Genomic DNA, 17,966 nt, shown 5'->3' with positions numbered 1-17,966 from the left:
CCAAAGTTGCAGATGTGTAAACCTTTTTTCCCCATCTATACAGTGCTCTTGAATCTCTGTCAGAGGGGGTTGGGTTTTTTTGCAGTCGAAGCCTTAACTCCCTTTGGACCCTGTGAAATAGTTTCTGGGTCAGCAGCAGGGGTTTTAAAAAGAAATTTGTGAGAGTCAGGAACCCTGTAATATCTGTCAGGCTTAACAGGTGCTGGGGGTAAGGAGTCAGGGGTCAGATTAGACTCTGAAAACACATCTACAATGTCTAACACAGGTGGTATGGCTAGAGGCCTGTGCTGAGGTAGTAAAAGGAAATCCCCGAGTCTCTTTTTAGATTCTGAAAAATCTTGGCTCTCCCAGTGGAAATGCTCCCTCATGGTATGCAAGGTTTCCCCAGAAGAATAGTCCTCAGGTGGGGATGCCGAAGGAATAGATTCTTCAGCATCAGAATCCTCATAGGGGGGAAGAGAATATTCCTGATCAGAAGAGGAATCAGAAGAAATAGAAACCTGATCTGAAGATTAATATTCTGTCTCTTGCCTAGGCCTCTTATCAGGAAGGGGATGGGAACCCCTGATCAAGGTAATCAAGTCTTCGGCCATTTTGAGCATCTGTTTTTTGGGCATAGAGGCCTGTCCACGTGGCTCGAGCTTGTTTCCTTGCTTTAGAAGGTGCTTCAGTCTTTGCCTTTGAAGCTGAAGTTGTTTTAATGTAAAGATGTTTAGGTCTGACTACACCCTCAGATGCCGGTGCCTGCTCAGCGGCTCCAGACCCATCTGAGGGATTAGTGTCCGAGGCTCCAATACCTTGAGTATCCAGCGGCATAGCAGACTCCACGTGGGAGTCGGTAGCAGCCTGCGACTCTAAAGTAGCGGGCGTCAGGGGTTGCGAAAGTGCCTCACTGAGAACCGGCGACTGGCTTAGGAGAAGCTTCGTCGTCGGTTTTGGGCCTCAGTTGTTTATCTCTATCCTTTTCTTTGCGTTTTTTGTGAACTCCGGTAGTCGGATGGCTATCCGACGACATTTCAGGATAATTAAACCGGCGTCCAAAACAGTTTAAAGCAAAATCATACCAACGCTTAATAGTGCGTTGGTTAAATCTAGCAGAAAACCGACACCCAGTAACATTGTGATCAGGGCCTAGGCAAGGAATACAGTAAGAATGAAAGTCCTTATGAGGTCTTTGCTTTCCACAAGAAATGCAATTATTAACTTTTTCTGACATCAGTCTGCAGCAAGAAAAAAGTTTCCCCAACGGGGTACTTAGCTTTAATGAAGACTTCAGATCTGAAACTCGAACACGAAAATCTCAGGAGACGGCCGACCGGCACTTGCGAACTGCTTCTGCTTCAGGCACTGCGCGGCAAGAAAGACTGCAGAAAATGGCGTCAGCTGCTTCTTTTATACCCATGACGACCTGAAGTCAGGGAAGGGGCGACAGCAGCCGATGCAGGACCCAAGACTTTGGAATTCAGGCCGGCCGAGGGCAACCTGCCATCAGGATTACCCAAATGTAATGACTGCAACAGTGAAACACGAAGAACATCTATGGTTATGGTAAGATTTTACACAACTATTCTATGTCCTTCTATTCCTATGTTGCAGTATTCTTACTGTGGGAGAGTACCACAGCCAGTTAGAGGTAAGGGTGGCGGTTGAGGTGGAAGATTCCAGAAACCCGTGCAGGATTGTCTTAGCAAAGCCTGCCCTGGCTCTGGAGAATTGATCCAGTTTGCAGTGATTGGTGAAGGTGTGGATTGTGGGACCTGCTAGTAGCTTCTAAAATGGAAGCTGTGTCCAGCCCTCTCAGGAAGGCTTTCGAAGTAGCCATACCTCTGGTGGAATGAGCTCTCACCCCCTGGGGTAAAGGTTTGCCATGGTGTGAGTATCAGAAATGAATGGATTTTCTGATCCATCCTGATAGTTTGCTTGGAAACTGCCTTGCCCATAGCTCTAGGGTGGAAGGAGACAAAAAGATTTTCAGAGTTTCTGAAGGGTTTAGTTTTGTCTAGGTAGAATCTAAGTTGTCTGTGCACATCCAGGGAATGGAGAATCCCCTCACTCCTGTTAGCTGGAGAGGGGAAGAAGGTAGGCATGTGAATAGATTGACTTAAGGACAGCTCGTTTACCACTTTAGGCATGAAGGAAGGGTTAGTGCGTAAGGTCACTCTGTCCTTTTAGAAGACAGTGTAGGGGGGGCAGGCCATCAGTGCCTGCAACTCTGACACTCTCCTGCCAGAAGTGATGGCAACCAACAGTACAGTTTTCCATGTACAGAGTTGTGAAGTAGCATTGCTAGCCGGTTCAAAGGGGCAAAGTGTTAGTTTCTCCAGGACAAAATTTAGATCCCAGGGTGACGGGATGGTTTTCTAGGTGGTCTGATGTACCCCTCTCAGGAAAAGTTTAACATCTAGCCTGGGCAGTAAAGGGGGGTCTACAGACAGGCAGGCAGATATGGCTGAAATATGTACTTTGACTGGGAAGAAAAAAGGCCATCCTTAATGAGTTCACACACACATGTAAGGACTAGGGAAGGGTCTGCCTGGCTGGGGTCCCTGTCTTTACTTAAGACACCATTTTGACAATCTCTCCCATTTTTGGCAAGTATGATTTTCTAGTAGTAGGTTTCCTTGCCTCCCTCAGAACTGTAAGCACCTTCTCTGAATAGTGGTGTCTGAAAGGGATTAGAGGTTTATCACCCAGAGTGTCAGTGCTAACATCTGTAGGTGGGGATGGATTAGGGTTCCCTTTTGTGTGAGAAGGTCCACCCTGTGGTGTAACTTGTGGTGATTGCCCTTGGCTAGAGAGTGAAGTAGGGGGAGCCAGTGCTGCCTTGGCCAGTAGGGGGTCACCAACAAGATTTTTGGTTTGTCCTTCCTGATTTTCAGTAGGACCTTTTGAATTAGAGGGAAGGGGGGAAAGGTGTAAAGAAACTGTCCCTTCCAAGGAATGCTGAAGGGATCTGCTCTCCAGGCTAGTGGGGAGTGATCTTTGATGGAGAAATTGGTCAATTGTCTGTTCTGGGGGGGGCAAACAGATCCACTTGAGGAGTGCCCCACCGGTGGGCAATGTCTAGAAAGCTTTCCCTGCTCAGGATCCACTCGTGCTGTAGAGAAGATGTTCTGCTTAGAAGATCTGTCTGTTTGTTGTCCTGAGAGGGTATGTAAGAGGCCTGCAGGGAGAGGATGTGCCTGGTGGCAATTTCCCAAATTTGTAGGGTTATTCTGCAAAGGAGGTAGGCTTTCGTTCCTCCTTGTTTGTTGAGGTACCACATGACTGTGGTGTCTGTGAATATTACAAGGGTTCCGGGTGGAGGGTAGGAAGAAAAGCCTCCAGGGCTAGGAGAGACATTCCTGGGTTGTGACGGGTTTGTTGAATCCACCACCTTAGCTCCGATTTGAGACAGGGCAGAAAGAGCTCTGATTTGAGACTGGGCAGAAAGGGGATTTGCTTTTCTAAAGAGTGTAGGTGTTGTGACCACACATTCTTTAGGTACCACTGGAACTTCTGCATATGCATTCTTGCGAAGCATGGGAATGGTGGCTGCCATAAGCCCCAGGAGTTGCAGGAATTCTCTTGCAGAAATCTGGGATTCCAGTAAAAGGTTTTGAATGTGAGTGGTGAGGGAATGGACCTTTTCCTGCAGGAAAAAGGCCCGCATTAGATCTGTTCTGATCCTGCAGCCCAGAAAATTCTGTCTTGCTGAGGGAGCAAGGAGGATTTGTTTAAATTGAGGGTGAAGCCCAGGTTTTGAAGAGGGTGGTGGTGAACCTGAGATGGTTTCTGAACTGGGTTTCTGTCTCTGATAGAAGGAGAATGTCGTCTAGGTAGGCGTAGAGTTGTACACCTTGGGTCCTGCAGTAAGCAATGGCTGGGGAGGCAAGGCATTTTGTGAATACTCTGGGTGCTGTAGACAAACAAAAGGACAAGACTGTAAACTGAAAGTGAGAAGAGGGTCCAGAAAAACGTAGAAATGTTTTATGGGGATATGAAGGCAAGCTTCCTTTAGATCCAGAGTGACCATAAAGACCTGGTCTGGGATAAGAGGGAGCAGAGTTAGGAGTGAGAGCATTTTGAAAGAAGGCACTTCCAGAAAAAGGTTCAGGAAAGATAGATCCAGTATAGGTCTCCAATGACCATCCTTTCTGGGGACCAGAAAGAGTCTTGAGTAAAATCCTTTTCCTTCCTGCCCGGGAGGAACAAGTTCTATTGTTCCTAGTTTTTGGAGGTCTTGAGGAATTTGTGGCAGGAAGTGGATTTGGTTTTTGGAGGGGGGGGGGGGGGAGGGAATGGGCTTTGGGATTGACTTTTCCCTCCAGGAAAGGAAGTATCCATTTTGGATGATACTCAGTACCCACTGGTCTGAAATGATGGTTCTAGAGATTGGTAAACAGTGGGATAGGCAGGCTGGCAAAGGCAGATGGGCAAGGCAGTCAAGCATTGCTGGGTGTATTTCTATCCTGAAAGAACTGTCTAGGACTTGGCTGAGAGGTGGCAGGTCTGGAGAAAGTCTGCCTTCTAGTTCCCCTTCATGTGCCTGGAGGATGAAGGTGTCGCAGAGAAAGGAGTTCTCCTGACAAATGAGGTTTTCGCAGGGTAGTTCCTGTAATACTTTGGATTGGGGACACAATTCAGTGCTTGATGTCATGTAGTTCCTTGCTTTTCTACTGCAGATTTTTAAAAAGCTCTGCAGACTGTTTTCCAAACAAAAGGTTATGGTCTAAGGAGGCTTCCATAATCTTAGTTTTAAAGTCTTCTGGAAGAGGTTGTAGGCGCAGCAAAGAGTACCTAACAGGAAAGGTGATTTCCAATGGACTGATCCACTTCAGATATCCCCTCACATTATGACTAATACACAAGTCATCCAGAATTTAAAAACACTGTAATTACGTTATATATTCTACAGCTAATGACTCAGAATTGCAAATAAACACAACAGCTCACACTCTTAAAAAATGTTCCAACCTGTCTGAATCTTGACTCTGTGCAATTTGGATGTGAACTGATCATTCACTGTAAAAACATGGCCATTCTCTATTTCCTTTGACTTGGGTTCTTTGGTAAGTACCCTCTGTGTTGGCTTGCCACATGCCAGTGACTGCAGCGCTCGAACAAGCTCTCGTTCAGGGATATCGGTTTCCTGCTGAATTTCCTGCAAATTAGTGATGCAAATATAAACATGACTGTTTAATGATGATGCACATATAACTGTGAAAAATCATAAAGAAACTAGACATTTTAAAACCAGTATACCAGAAGAACACAAGATGAAAATTCCAGGTTCTAAAAAGTTAGAAATGAACTACATTTTGACAGTCATGCTTGCTGGCTGTTAAACAAGCACTGCTACACCATTCATAAACATTATAATATACAGTTATACACAGAAATCCCCCAATAGTTTTATAACACTACAGATAATTAATGTAGTAGTTTGACTTGCATCTAACAAATCAGTGACCCAAGTCAATGAAATGGAAACAGTGTTAGAAGGCAAACCAAGGTAAATAACAGAAATGCTCTACTGGCACAAAATCTTTTACTTGTTATTAGTAGAGAGTGGGTGGGGGAAGAGATAGGGTTTAGACTAGCATGGATGCTGAGAAATGCATGATATCACTGCTTATGTCTGTCCTAACATAGACATTTTACCTTCTAACCATCACTGCTGATGCTCTACTGGGATGGAACCTGCTGGCATGAAATAATATATTCTAGAAGAACAATCCGTGCAATGAGTGGGAATTCACCTCATGAAAGTTTACATCTGACCAAATCAGGACAACTGCAAGACGACACAGGCAAGGAAATACTACTGATCCAGATCTTATCAGACAGACAGGCCTGGAACCATAGCTATATCAGCATCTAAAGTTGGTCTACTTGTCAGTCTCAATAACAAACAAAAGAATGAAACAGTCTGAAGTCTTACATCAATGGGGTAAGGGTGTTATAATGCATACTAAGTTAAGAAACAGGTTATGCCTTCAGTCAATGAAATTAAAAATGTAACAGGTTCATCATCACAATAAAATAACAGTACTGTCTAGTGTTTCTAAGGTGCGACTTGCTGATGCATAAGGATACATTAATAAGCCATTATCATGCTCTTTTGTGTATTAGTCAAAAGCAATACTTTTGTACTTTTGACTTCAAACCATACCCCCCCGGCCAAGTCACCTTGTAAATTATAAGTTTTACTGTCTTTATTAACAGCAGATAATGTATGCTACTACATTTTCTTCTCACAATACTTGAATTGACTACTAGGTTCTAATTTTACGGCAGCTAAAATGCTACAGTCCTGCAAGACATCTACTAAAACAATGAAAAGCTGCAACTGTACTTACCATAACATTACAACAGCATTTCATTTACCATTTCACACATGCAGACTGACTTATTAGAACATACACAACAGTAGGCTTCAATATACTTTACCCTGACTGATCTAAAGCACTTAAAATACTGACAGAACTTCCTTCCTGGGCTTTCAATAAAAAACAGGAAAGAGAAACTATCTATGCTTTCCTAGTTGTCCACAGAAGGCTCTCAAACAAGATCACATATAGAAAACAAATGCAGGGAAACCTAAAGGAAGTCTATGACACTTAAAAATAAACTTTTTCTGTTTTATTTTACTTATCCTTTGTTGACCGGGTTAGTCGCATTATGCTAGTGGCTTCTTTTCAGTGGAGATCTGAGGTGGTATTTATACTACTAGGGGGAAATCTGGCTAGGGCATCAGAGACCTTTCCCTATTTTTTCAGTAAGTGCTGTGGGATCTTTTACATCCACCTGAGCTACCACCAACACAAACTGATGGAACTTCAAGTTTAATTCTCATTTGAAGGAAAACACACTCAGCACTTCCCTTTATGCTGCACAGCAACATCAGGAATCCATCTAACTGGTATGAGAATAGAAACCACAACCTTCTGCACCAAAGGCGTGTGTGTTGCTTGCTGCATCACTGATATTTGGAAGATAAAGATCAGAGTACTTGCTGACAGAGATGCTGCTGATGATCTGATTCATGGCCTAAGCTTTCTTTGGCTTTCTAACCAATACCATCTGAAGTGACCAACAAGAAAAATTCTTAAAGAAGTGAGTAGGAAATACTACAAATACATCAGATCTGTAAATGAGGACACACCATATCTGATGAGATGGTCTATGAAGTTCTAGAATTATGGAAGGTACCAGTATAGCTAACTTTTTCAGGAAGTCAGCTGGTTCTCTTGTCCAGAAAGAGCGGTTTACCTTCTTGCATACAGACCACTGAATATCCTATCAATCTTGTGCCAATTCACTCCCCAGTACTGAGTTTCACCTGCAAAGAGATGAAAGCCAACCATAGGGGGCTATCATCCAGGCAGTCAGAGATCATTTGTGCCCTTTTCAACATTCTGGCTATGAGGGTGCTCCTCTACAGGGCTAACCCCATCCCTGATGATATCAGGGGGTGCCCTACATCCCCTGATACATCTACACACACACACACACACACACACACACACACACACACTAATGTGGGCTACCATCACTGGCATGGGACTGTCAAGCCCATGTTCCCGGTTCTGGCCTCTTTGGTTGAGAGCCTCCATTTCCATGGTGGTATTCAGCCAAAAAGAGGCCACCTCTCCTTCCCCAGGATGAATGAGATGACATCAGCCACTTACATCTGCTATCCCCCCCAGCTCTTCTAGTGTTGCAGCTTCTATTGAAGCTCAGTTCTGAGTCACAAGGCTTCATCCCAATGCCACTAAGCTAGGTAAAAAGCCGAAGCTGGAACCTGACGTATATCCTAAGCTGACTAATTCCTGAAAGGAGAAGCAGTAATGGTCACTGTCTTTTCAAACAGAGGCAAAACCACCCTAAATCTTGTCATCTGTAACACCAGAGGGTAATGCAATTTGTCAACTACTTAGCAAATCATTGCTTACTAACCTTATACCTTTAAATTTCATGAATGAGGCAAGGAACTGGTCTGAATGACACTTATTACAGTTTGACACTTCAATTATCAGAGGGGTAGAGTAAGGGATTTGAACTTTATGACTAAGAAATTGACCAAGGCAGGATAAATGATATGATGATGTCAATTTTCACGTTATCCTCATGGATGGGTTCGGATCCGACTCGGCCATTACCAAAGCTCGTGGCCAATAGCTTTGCTTTTGGGAACCTCCCTTTACTCAGAATGCACCTCAGACATTACCTCAGATCTCATTTGGTGCTTTGCGAAGAATGTTGGTCGCTTCTGCTCTCGGGCTTGGATAAGTGTTTTTTTTCTAATTTTCTCTCATAACTTTTGTAGTCATAGTTCTTCTCTATAAGGTTAAACTTCACTATCGTTTCTCTGCTGACTACCTATAGTCTTTTTTCTCTACCTTTTAGGTAATCTTCCCTACCATTGCTGGTAGGCCCCTTCCCTCACCTTTTTAGCAGCCGCTAAATCTTTTACCACCACTGATGGTAGTTGTATTACCCTCTACCTTTTTCCATTAAAAAAAAAAAATTCTTTCCTAATTTTCTCTGCTGTCACGTGTGTGCGCAATCAATATTGGTCGACTCTATTATGGCTGACAAACCTGATAGGCTGTTAGGCTTCAAAAAATGTGGCAAGATGATGCCTCTAACTGATTCACACACTGTGTGTATGTGTACTGCTTGGGGGGCATTACACCTCCAAGAAGACTGTAGTATTTGCCATGGTTTCAACCAAAGGGCCTTGGGTTTACTGTAAGAACAACTTCATGTTGAAAGGTCTGCTTCCCTTTTATGTAGTCATTGCTGGTTCGGACTCCTTCTCTTCTAGCCACTCCCAACCTCAAAAAAAAAAATTATGTGTTTTTTACCATAACGTTCCATCTGTGTTGTTGATCTTCGTTCATTCATTACTGATGGGTTATCGGTTCCGTCCTCGGAAGTGAGCCGGCCAAATATCAAGCTCGCGTCAGTGAAAAACTCGAGCCAAAGTCCTACCAAGAATGCTCTGCCCCCTGTTACCTCAGATCAAGTTTGCAAGTTGATAGATAAAAGTAGAGGTTACCTCTGGTCATAACAGACCTACAATAAAAGGAGTATATGAGATCAACCAGATACCTCTGGATGGGGGTCGGAGGGTGGGAAGTAATGAATGAAGATCAACACCACAGATGGAACGTTATGGTAAGACATAACTTCTTTATCTGATGTTGTTGACCTTCGTTCATTCCTTACTGATGGGACAGAGTCCTCAGCTACCTGTATCCCTGGGTGGCCCTCATGGAAGGACATTCCTGAGCACTATGGAGCCAAAAGAAGCTCTACCTCTGGAGGCCAAGTCCAATTTGTAATGAAGAATAAAGGTATGAGGTTTGGCCCAAGTCGCAGCTGAGCAAATATCGAGGGAAGCCTTGGCATGGAAAGCTGCTGAAGTTGCTATAGATCTTGTAGAATGTGCTTTCACTCTGCGAGGCAAAGTGACGTTTTTGTTGTAGATAAAGGTAATACAATTTCTCAGCCATGAAGCCAATGTAACTTTTGAGAGAGGATGACCTAGTCTAGATCCAGAAAAGGCCAGAAACAGTTGGTCTGATTTACGGGTAGATTTTGTTCTATCCAGATAAAAATGTAATTGTCTATGAACATCCAAGGAGTGCAGGCAATACTCTCCCTTGTTAGAGTGGTTAGGAAAGAGCATTGGGAGATCAACAGACTGGTTGATAGACCGCTCTTTTGGTAAAAAGGAAGAATTAGTTCTCAGTGATATCCTATCCTTATGGAAGATAAGATAGGGAGGTTTAATGCATAAGGCCTGAAGTTCTAACAGGCGTCTGGCCGATGTGATAGCAATCAGAAACAAAGTTTTCCAAGAGAGAGATTTCACATCACATGTAACGCAGGTTCAAAGGGGGTGGACTGTCAGAGCTTGCAGAACCAATGCCAAATCTCAAGGTTTTACTGGTTCTCTAAAGGGAGGTTTTAGGTGGATAACCCCCTTCAAGAAAGTTTTACAGAGTCTATGTAACATAACTGAAGAATCCTGAAAACCAATGTGGAAATTTGAGATGGCAGCTAAATGCACATGAATAGCAGAGGCAGACACCCCAGAGTGGAAAAGATGTGATAAGTAATCCAAAACCACCAAAACTAGGGCTGACAACGGGTCTAATTGTTGATTTGCTGCCCATAGAAAGAACCTTTTCCATTTATTAAGATAGATTAGTCTGGTGGACGATTTACGAGATGCAATAAGAATATTGTGCACAGGGGACGAGAGGTTTTCTTACCTGGCAATCATTGGAAGTGGAGAAACCAAGCTGTCAGTTTCAGGGTTGTTAGATTGGGGTGAGTCACACCCTGTGGTTGGGAGATCAATGTTGGGAATGGACTGAGGATCCACGGTTGATCTAGCAGGTGAGACCAGAAGAAGGGAAACCAGACTTGTTGAGGCCAATACGGAGCAAAGAGGATCACTTTGCTCTTCAACTGTTGTGCTTTCTTCAGAAACTGGGGGAAGAGGAGGATAAGCATAAAGTAGACCCGAGGGCCAAGTGTTGACTAGAGCATCTCTCGGTGACTGTCCCCAAGGGGGAAACAACTTGTAGTTGGTTGGGGAGGCAAATAGGTCACAGCAAGGCTGGCCCCAGCGGTTGAAGATTCTTGCCGCTATCATAGGATTGAGGGACGACTCGTGAGGCTGCAGAATGCACCTGCTCAATTTGTCCACTATCACGTTAGAGCTCCTGGGAATGTACGTTGCAATTAGAAAGCAGTTGGAAGCTATCACCCACTGCCATATTCTCAAGGCCTCACGGCATAACAGGTAAGATCTGGTGCCCCCTTGTTTGTTGACGTACCAGACCTATGACATGTTGTCTGACTGGATCACAACAGTCCCTGACAGAAGGATGGAATGAAATGCTTGCAACGCTAGTAGCTCCGCCCTCAGTTCATAGGTTGGTACTAGGCTATCGGCCCTAGGGCCTATACAAGCCTAGCCATAACAATTCAATGGATATTTCTTCCTATAATATTTACTTCCCTGGACTCCTGTCTAGTAGGGCAACTGATGTGACCAGCGGGGTGAATTTCCTATATTTCCTATCTCCCATCCACTTGTCAAGATTCCTTTTGAAGGGGGCCAAGGAGGCGTTCTGCTTGACATGTATAGGCAATCTATTCAAGAGTATGGGGAGTGTCTGGGTCAGGAACCTATCCCTCCAGTATGTTTTGTTCATTGTGATGACAAGGTTTAGATCCCTGGAGCGTGTGGCTCTGAGGGATTGGGATTTCTTTAAGTGGAGCATGTCCAACAGCTCAGGGTTTGACATGGCCTTGTATGTTAAGTAGAGATCGCCTCTGAGTATAGCTGGAGTTTTTTTTAGATGGTCAGCATAGGGCCTGTGATTCATTTAGTGAGGTATTTCTGTGGCCTTTCCAGCTGTTGCAGATGTCTTGTGAGGTACATACCAAACGGGGCGTTGTACTCTATATTGGGTCTAATGATGGATGAGTACAGTGGGACAATGACCTCCTTTTTCTGGATGAAAAGCCCTTAGTAATTCCAGGACACTGATATGCAAAAGGGCCTCTGTCTCGACCAGGTGCCTTGGACCGAGTTTCCCTGACATAGCCCACCCACCCCATCAGGGAGGCGTCCGTGGTCACCGTGGCTATCGGTTGATGGGGGCTGAAGGGGCGAGACCATTGTTGGGGATTTTGAGGCGTCCACCAGAGTAAATCTTGCTTGCATCTCTGAGTTACACTTATCTGAAAGGACAAAGGATGTTGTAGAGGGTATCACTGAGTGAGAAGTGGCCACTGAAGGAGCCTCATATGGAATCTGGCTAGAGGAAAGTACAGTTTTGTACCTACCATAAATGTAGATGTTCGAGGATCCACATTGCTGCAGTCCTAACCATTGGGTAGTCCGCTGTCCAGTCGGCCCGAATACCAAAGTATATGGCTGACGTCGGTCAAGGCGCATTAGACTGACGTCAGGACGTCAGGGTACTAATGCGCATGACCGACGTCATATCCTCAGTCTTTTCTTGCCCCAGATGTCAGAAGGCCCTAAAAAGACAAGGCCCAAACCAAAACACCAACAAAAACCCTGCACCAAACATATATACAATATATACAAATGCACAAGAATATAGCCTAACCCACACCACAACCCCTAAACACAGAGGGAAGGAGGGAGGGTAAATTGGACTGCAGCAATGTGGATCCTCGAACATCTACATTTATGGTAGGTACAAAACTGTACTATGTTCTTCATTCCACATTGCTGCAGTCCTAACCATTGGGTAGAATCCCAAAGCAGAGGTAAGGGAGGCTGGCAAATCATAAGGAAGCAGGAGCTGTCAACATGCCTTGCAAAATAGCTGTGGCAAAACCAGCCCTAGATTTAGAGTAGAGAGGAAGGTGGTAATGCTTAGAGAAAGTATGCAGTGAACTCCAAGTAGCTGCCTCCAAAATATCCTTAGCTGCCACCCCCCTGAGAAATGCTGTTGAAGTGGCAGTAGCCCTTGTGGAATGAGGCCTAATCCCAGCTGGAATCTCCTTGCCATGATGGGAATAACAAAATGAAATGCAAAACCCAATCCACTTAGAAATAGTTTGCTTAGACACAGGCTTGCCCTGAGAAGTCAAGGCAAAAGAAACAAACAACTGCTGAGACTGCCTGAAATCCTTAGTCCTGCTTAAATAATAACGTAACTGCCTATGTACATCTAAAGTGTGCAAAATCTTTTCTCCCTTGTTTTGGGGATCTGCATAGAAAGTAGGCAAATGAATAGTTTGGTTTAAAGCCACACTAGAAACCACCTTAGGCATAAAGGAAGGATTAGTACGTAATGATACTCTATCCTTATGGAAAATCAAAAAGGGCTCTACTGCCATAAGGGCCTGCAACTCAGAAACCCTTCTTGCAGAAGTAATGGCCAACAAAAAAGCAGTCTTCCATGACAAGTATTTTAACTCAGCAGTAGCCGCAGGCTCAAAAGGTTGTAGAGTAAGTTTTTCCAACACAAAATTGAGATCCCAAGCAGGAGTAGGAGCTCTACGTGGGGGTCTTATATTCTTTGCCCCTCTAAGAAACTGCTTGAACAAAGGATGTGAAAACAATGGTGGGTCACAATCATAGTGAGCTGAAATTGCTGCAGCATGAATTTTAATGGAAGAGAAGGACAAACCTTTGTCCAATAACTCAGTAAGATATTGAAGAGCCACACTCAAATTAGGCTCAGAAATCTCCAAATTCTTTGCTGCACTCCAAAATAAAAATCTCTTCCATTTTTCTGCATACACTTTCCTTGTACTAGGTCTTCTGGCTTCCATAATCACATTTAAAACTTGCTGAGGAAGTTGAGACCTGCTGTGTTTCAAAACAGAATATGCCAGGCTGTTAGATGAAGAGATTGAAGCTTGACATTGAGCAGGTGACCGTCCCTCTGAGATAACAGGTGTGGAATCAAAGGTAAAGGCCATGGAGGCTTCCTTACCAGACTCCTTAGAAGTGGGTACCAGTGTTGCCGAGGCCAATCTGGAGCTATTAAAATCATCCTTGGCTTGTCTTGTCTGATCTTTAGGAGCACCTTTGGGAGAAGAGGCAGAGGTGGAAAGGCATACACATGAAGATTTTTCCAACTGAAAGAAAGAGCATCCACTTTCCAAGCTGTGTGATGAAACCCTTTGTGCAAAACTTTGGCAGCTGGTGGTTTAGTGGAGAAGCGAACAGATCTATGTCTGGAGTTCCCCATGACACTGTCAATTTCTGAAATACATGAAGATCCAGTTTCCACTCGTGGGGATCCATGATTTGCCTGCTTAACACATCTGCTAAGGAGTTCTGTGCTCGGCAGAAACCTTGCCTGAAGAGTTAGTTGCAAGCTGAGCGCAGTCTCCCATAAAATCATTGCTTGCCTGCATAGAGGATAAGAATGTGTTCCCCCTTGTTTGTTGATGTACCACATGACAGTTGTGTTGTCTGTTAGAATCAACACCTGCCCAGGAAGAAGTAACTCCTTGAAAGCCATTAATGCAAACTGGACTGCTAACATCTCCTTCATGTTGATATGTAGATGCTGAAGTCTGGCAGGCCACTTGTCTTGTATCCACTTTCCATTTAGATGAGCTCCCCAAGCAATGTCCGAGGCATCTGTCGTTAAAATCTGACTCGCCTCTGGCCGGGTCACAGAGAGTCCCTTGTTTAGGTGACATTCCTGAGCCCACCACAAAAATTCTTTTTGAATGACAGTGTCCAAATCCTGGCAGTGCTGTGTCCACACATTTTTGAGATACCATTGCAGCTTCCTCATATGCAGTTTGGCATTGGGAAGCACCAGAATACAAGATGCCATGAACCCTAAGGCTTGAAGGACTGTCCTTGCAGTCAGCCCGGACTGAAGAGATAGTTGATGGAAGTAACTGGAAAGATTCTTTTGTTTGTCCGGGGTTAAAAAGGCCATCTGGGCTGCTGTATTCAGTCTCACACCCAGAAAGCACATGTCTTGAGAGGGTACTAGACTGGACTTTATTTCGTTCACAGAATACCCTAGGCATCTCAGCACTGCTATGACATATTCCAGATGCTGTAGAAGGTCTTCCTTTTCTTGAGCCAGAATCAGGCAGTCGTCCAAGTAAGGATAGATTTGAATTCCTTTCAGCCTGAAGTAAGCTATCACTGGAGCCAGAACCTTTGTGAATACTCTGGGCAGTAGATAAGCCAAAGGGCAATGCAGAGAACTGATAATGAGAATTTCCAGCTCGAAAACGCAGATACTTCCTGCAACTTAGTCTTATAGGCACATGAAGGTAAGCTTCCTTGAGATCTAAAGTTACCATCCAATAATCTTTGCCCAGCAGAGGTAAAAGCTGTTGTAACGTCAACATCTTGAACTTGGGAATGTCCAGATAAGTGTTGAGGATAGATAAATCCAAAATTGGTCTCCACGTGTTCCCCTTCTTTGGAACTAGGAACAGGCGAGAATAAAATCCTAGGCCCCTTTCTGGTACAGGGACTGGCTGAATAGCCCTATTTGGAGTAACAAAGAAATTTGCTTGTGAGCCTCTTTCCTTTGTGGAGGGGGAACGCCTGGCACGCCTTTGAAAGGGGCAATGTATGGAAATAAAACCTGTAACCGTGGTGAATGATATCCAACACCCATCTGTCTTGAGTGATTAAATCCCAATTTTCTTTGAAAAGAGACAGTCTTCCTCCCAAAGGAGCTGCCAGACGAGAATCTACTGGCAGCTGAAAAGGCAGGTCATTGGGTCTGTTTACGAAAGGACTGACCCCTGCCCTCACCAGAAGTCTGAGCAGGTGAACCCCTGTTCTAGGCCTAAAAGAACCTTGAGCTCTGCCCCTACCACGCCTAGACCTACCCCTAGACTGGGAATCATAAGCAGGATATGTCCATCCCTTAGTAGGCCAATTTCTACTAAACTTGGTGGCTGCACCTGCAAGAAATCTTTAACAGTTTGCATAGACTTAGCTTTGTCCTCCATTTTCTTTAAAACTGCTTCCACAGGCGAACCAAATAACACATCAGACTGTAAAGGAGCATCCAAAATCCTAGTCTTAACATGCTCTGCTAAATTCTGATCCCTCAACCAGGCATGCCTGCGAAGAACAGAACTAGTGGCAGCCACCCTCGAGGAGGCCTGCACAGCATCAAAACCACATTGCAAAGAATGCTTACCCACTTGTTCAGACACATGAACTAAATCCAGCAACTCTTTACACTCTATACCTTCCGCCAAAGCATCCACCTTAGATTTCAATTGTGAAAGGAGATAATTTTGATATTTTAGCATGTGAAACTGACAATTCAACGCTCTCATGGCTAAAGTGGAAGAAGTATACACTTTCTTTCCCCACCTATCCAAAGCCCTTGCCTCTTTATCAGTGGGAACAGGATTTTTAACAACAGAGGCCTTAACACCCTTAGGCCCCTGAGAAACAGTTTCCGGGTCTGCCCTAGGACTCTTAATTTTATTTATTTATTTATTTATTTATTTTACATTTGTTGACCGGGCTAGTCCAGCTGGATATATGTCCATTTTCAGTGGAGGCCCGGGGAGAAAAGCTCCAATGGTTATAACAAGTATAGGGAATACAAAAAATAAACAAAACAAAACAAAACAAGACAAAAATTGAGCATAGTAGATAATTAGACTTTAGTATAGGTAATTTACATGTCAGAGGAAATATACATACCAAGATATTATTCCTAAGAAAAAAAGTTATTAAATAATTGCAATACTCAATCTGATAATATCAGAACGTAGTGTAAATAATACATAGTCATACCATTATCAATGTCATAAAAATTTTTTTTTTTTTTTTTTTTTTTTTTTGTATATATGAGATGAGTTATATCCACAAGGATGTAATGTCAGTGGGAATCAGTCAGGATGTAGTATAGAGAGAAGGAAATATTGAGGTAGAGGAAAGGAGGAAGAAAGGTTAATCAGGATTGGTACAGGAGCAAAGCCAGTGTTTATTAAGATGGATTCTCAGTTGTTTTTTAAAGAGTGGAAGATTGGACAAAGATGAGATATTGAGTGGAAGTTTGTTCCACATTTTGCCAACTGAGTTGGAAAAAAGACAATCTCCTGCAGCATTATTGGGTTTGGTACTATTAACTAGTAGTTTATCTGAAGAACGTAGTTGTTTCAGGTTGTTGTAGGGAGTAAGGAGGTTGGAGTATTGGTGTTTTGGATGGTTGATATAGAATGTTGTGAGCTATTAAGAGCTGCTGATAAATAAGCTTGTTAGGAAATTCAAGCCAGTTTAGTTGTTTTAAGTTCAGGCAGTGGTGTGTTCTAAACTGGGATCCTGTGGCAAATCGAGCAATATTATGGTAAGATGAAGCAAGTTTTTTGAGGTTACTTTTAGAGATTAGTGTAAATAGGGAAGCATATAGAAGGGTAGAGAGGAGGTGAGATTGGGCTAAGGTGGTTCGGCTTCAGGTGTAAGGAAGGATTTGATTCTGTAAAGGATCCAATCTTTTGTTAACTACTTTTATTGTGTTATTGATGTGACAGTTAAAGTTAAGATTATTGTCAATAGTAATACCTAGTAGTTTTGTAGAAGAATCTGGAGTAATAAGAGTATTATCAGTGGAAGTAATAGAGAAGTCTAGGGAAGTAGATTTGCTGGTAGGTGTGAACAGTAGTAATTTGGTTTTCTTGGGGTTAAGGAGTAGACAACGGTCAGAAAACCACTGTTCAACAGTGGTAAAGGTTTTTTGGGTAAGAGGTTGGAGTTCCGCTTGAGAAGAAGCAGTGCAGATTATAGTGGAATCATCTGCATATTGTATGCAAGAGGTGTTAGGGATAGCTGATTGGAGGTCATTAATAAAGATAGAAAATAGAAGTGGGCCTAAGATAGACCCTGAGGTACTCCTATAGAGATAGGGAGGAGGGTAGATAGTGAACTTTTCCAAAGTACTGCCTGCTGGCGATTTTCCAGATAAGAAGTAAACCAAGTTAAGGAGGAGGGATCAAGTGCATGAGATTTAAGTATGTACAGAAGAAGTTTATGATTAACCATGTCAAAGGCTTTTGATAGATCTATGAAGAGAGAAGATGAGAGTTTATTGATATTACGGTTATAGTTGATGGAGTTGGTAAAGGAGAGTAATGCAGTAGTGGTGCTGTGGGAAGGTCTGAATCCATGTTGACTATTGGCAAGTAGGTTACTATGGAGAAGGTGGTTTAGTAGTTGTTTATGGATACATTTTTCCATGATTTTAGCTATGGGTGATAAGAGTGCTATGGGACGAAAGTTAGAGAAGTCATTAGACTTGCCCCCTTTCTGTAGGGGAATGATATGGGATATTTTCCAGACAGAAGGGACAATACCCTCCTTTATAGATCTATTTATAAGGATGGCAATGGGATAGGCAGTGGCTTTAGCTCCTATTTGCAGGTATTCTGCAGGAATCTTGTCTGCAGATGGGGTGGTAGGTTTTAGT

The 17,966-nt window shown here is 43.4% G+C and overlaps 1 protein-coding gene across 2 annotated transcripts in view; it reads right to left on the bottom strand.

Annotated features, from left to right (window-relative positions):
• Positions 1-17,966, bottom strand: part of CUL3 (cullin 3) — a 2,974,786-nt gene that overhangs the window by 262,163 nt on the left and 2,694,657 nt on the right. For both annotated transcript variants that reach the window (XM_044070245.1, XM_044070246.1), the window contains exon 14: positions 4,957-5,143. In XM_044070245.1, coding sequence (XP_043926180.1) covers positions 4,957-5,143 — 187 coding nt within the window. The remainder of the gene's footprint in view (positions 1-4,956; positions 5,144-17,966) is intronic.

The sequence above is a fragment of the Protopterus annectens genome, chromosome 4.part1 (genome assembly GCF_019279795.1).
Source record: "Protopterus annectens isolate FY-2018-M chromosome 4.part1, PAN1.0, whole genome shotgun sequence".
Taxonomy (NCBI): Eukaryota; Metazoa; Chordata; order Ceratodontiformes; family Protopteridae; genus Protopterus; species Protopterus annectens.
This window is presented reverse-complemented; position numbering and strand designations above follow the sequence as displayed.